This window comes from Notolabrus celidotus, unplaced genomic scaffold (assembly GCF_009762535.1).
Source record: "Notolabrus celidotus isolate fNotCel1 unplaced genomic scaffold, fNotCel1.pri scaffold_142_arrow_ctg1, whole genome shotgun sequence".
NCBI classification, from domain to species: Eukaryota; Metazoa; Chordata; class Actinopteri; order Labriformes; family Labridae; genus Notolabrus; species Notolabrus celidotus.
This window is the reverse complement of record NW_023260019.1, coordinates 22326-25000: the sequence shown is the minus strand read 5'-3', so window position 1 is coordinate 25000 and position 2675 is coordinate 22326. Positions and strand designations below refer to the sequence as shown.

At 50.0% G+C, this 2675-nt stretch overlaps 1 protein-coding gene across 1 annotated transcript in view; it reads right to left on the bottom strand.

The window, feature by feature from the left end:
• The window catches only part of LOC117808706 (cyclin-dependent kinase 16-like), a 19200-nt gene extending 16839 nt beyond the window's left edge, over positions 1 to 2361 (bottom strand). The window contains exons 1-3 of the mRNA XM_034678390.1: positions 2162 to 2361; positions 1694 to 1888; positions 121 to 273 (exon numbers count right to left, since the gene is read on the bottom strand). Coding sequence (XP_034534281.1) covers positions 121 to 273; positions 1694 to 1888; positions 2162 to 2342 — 529 coding nt within the window. The 5' untranslated portion in view covers positions 2343 to 2361. The remainder of the gene's footprint in view (positions 1 to 120; positions 274 to 1693; positions 1889 to 2161) is intronic.
• Between the last annotated feature and the right edge of the window lie 314 nt (positions 2362 to 2675).

The following is a 2675-nucleotide window of genomic DNA, read 5'->3' as shown; positions in this document are numbered from 1 at the left end:
GCGGGTGGTGTGGTTGTAGTATATGTAGTATTTGTACATGTGGTTGTAGTATCTGTTCCCAGGCGGGTGGTGTGGTTGTAGTATATGTAGTATTTGTACATGTGGTTGCAGTATCTGTACCCAGGCGGGTGGTGTGGTTCAGGTAGGAGCTCAGGCTGCGTCCAAGGTTTCGGGGTTTTCGTCCATACGACTGAAGAAGAGATGAAACAGAAGAAGAAGAACCTCGAACCTTCAAACCAGCAGAAGAAGAAGAACCACGACGAGACATCACCTCTAAGGGATCAAAGAGAGATCAATGAAACACACTCATCAGAACGGGATCTGTGTGTGTGTGTTTGTGTGTCTATGTGTGTGTGTTTGAGTGTGTGTGTGTGTGTGTGTGTCTCTGCGTGTGTTTGTGTGTGTGTCTCTGCGTGTGTTTGAGTGTGTGTGTCTGTGTGTGTGTGTGTGTCTGTGTGTGTGTCCTGTCCTGAGCACTCATTTAAAATGAGTGCTCAGGACAGGCTCCCTCTCTGTCCTCCCTCTCTGTCCTCCCTCTCTTTCCTCCCTCTCTGTCCTCCCTCTCTGTCCTCCCTCTTCTTCCTCTCTGTCCTCCCTCTCTCTCCTTCCTCTCTGTCCTCCCTCTCTGTCCTCCCTCTCTGTCCTCCCTCTCTTTCCTCCCTCTCTGTCCTCCCTCTCCTTCCTCTCTGTCCTCCCTCTCCTCTCTGTCCTCCCTCTCTGTCCTCTCTGTCCTCCCCTTCTGTCCTTCCTCTCTGTCCTCTCTGTCCTCCCTCTCTGTCCTCTCTGTCCTCCCCTTCTGTCCTTCCTCGCTGTCCTCCCTCTCTCTCCTTCCTCTCTGTCCTTCCTTTCTGTCCTCTCTGTCCTCCCCTTCTGTCCTTCCTCTCTGTCCTCCCTCTCTGTCCTCTCTGTCCTCCCCTTCTGTCCTTGAGTAGGTGGAGTCACAGAGTTCATGGAAGCTGCTCAGAGATAGAGTCTCATATATGCCGCGATGGATTTGCTGGAGTTCAGATATTTCAACTCTGGAGAATGAATCGCTGCATTCGCGTCGCCCAATTCGATTTGCGCCACGAGACCTCTCCTGGCGTCTGTTCGTGTCTCTGCGTTGACATGAAATTCATTCGTGCGAATGATTTTATTGCCGTTTGGTGTGAACGTATCATTAGATATATCTTCAAGTGGACACTAAAGGCACTGCAGTTTAAAAGAGTTCAGGACAGCTTCATTTCTAAGTCCATAAGTTACGGCTGTTTTTGAAACCACCTGCGACAGACTATCTAGGAATGTAGTACTCGGGACGTAGTGCATACTGCTTTTGAAGGTAGTATGTGGTCTGACTGTTCTGTTGGATCTGGTCTGCAGGATGCCAGGTCAGTCGTCACTGAAGAACGACCTACTTGAGCATCACATACAATTTAAAAAGTTAAGAAGTGGTTTTATGGAATTAAATAATTCTCACAGCACCTAAAAACTGAGCGCCCCGTCATATACGAAAACAAGGAGAAGGAGAACGTTAGCGCTGTGCATTGTGGGAAACCATGAGGGAGACTGGTCCGCTGCAGACTGAGACCTGGTCCTGAATCAGGGGAGTTTATGAGACTGCAGATTTACTCTGTTCACAAACTAAAGACTGAGACTAAATCAGAACGGACCGCTACATGACAAGGTCTGAAAACAACCTACAGCTTTGAGTTACCTGAGTCACTGTGTGATGTCACTTCCTGGTTGTTGGTGTCACTCAGCTTCCTGTCCCCTCCTGTGGCCCCGCCCCTCCCAAGAGTGAGCGACAGCTGCCGTTTGATCTTCCTCATCCTCTCCATCAGAGGGGCCCGGGGGGGCAGAGGGGGGCGGGATGCTGAGGGCGGTGGAGCAGCCAGGCTGGGGACTACACCTGGACACACACACACACACACACACAAACACACGCACACGCACACACACACACACACAAACACAAACACACACACACACACACACACACGCAGACTCACAAACACACACAAACACACGTACACAAACACACACACACAGACACAAAATGAAGTCAATAATTTGACATTCAATTTTTAGCACAGGTGTATACCCCTTTAATGCCCATATAAGGGCAGGGGTTAGTTATACACCTGTCTGTGGTACCGTTTATTTTCTGAGGTCTCTGTGGTACCGTCTATGTCCTGGTGTGTCCGTGGTACCGTATATGCTCTGTATGCATTCCGTGTATTTGGACAGAGTGCTGCGGACGGGCTCCGTCTATCTCCTGCAGTGTTATTAATAACAGCGGAGAGGATTCTCTGCTGCTCCGCTAACAGCTCCTTCCCGGGACATAGACCCGATCCCCGAGACATAGACCCGGTCCTCGGTGGCGTGTAGTACTCACCGGGATGGACTGACGCGGACCAGATCAGTCTGACAGGGTGTCGGGTCTTCCTGTCTCCCAGTAATCAGCAGCCATGTTGCTGCTCCGCTCCTCCGGTGAATCCGACCGTCACCGCAAAGTCAGTGACGTCACAGCACGGTTGTAAAACCCGCAACAAACAATTTACAGAAATAAATAAACAATAATAAACAACATCAGTTTAATGAATAAACAATAACAATCTCTGTCAGAGAGGAGGACACTGAAGGTTCCCATGAACACTCTCTGCAGGAGGAGCAAACTCAGGAGCCGCTGCAGGAGG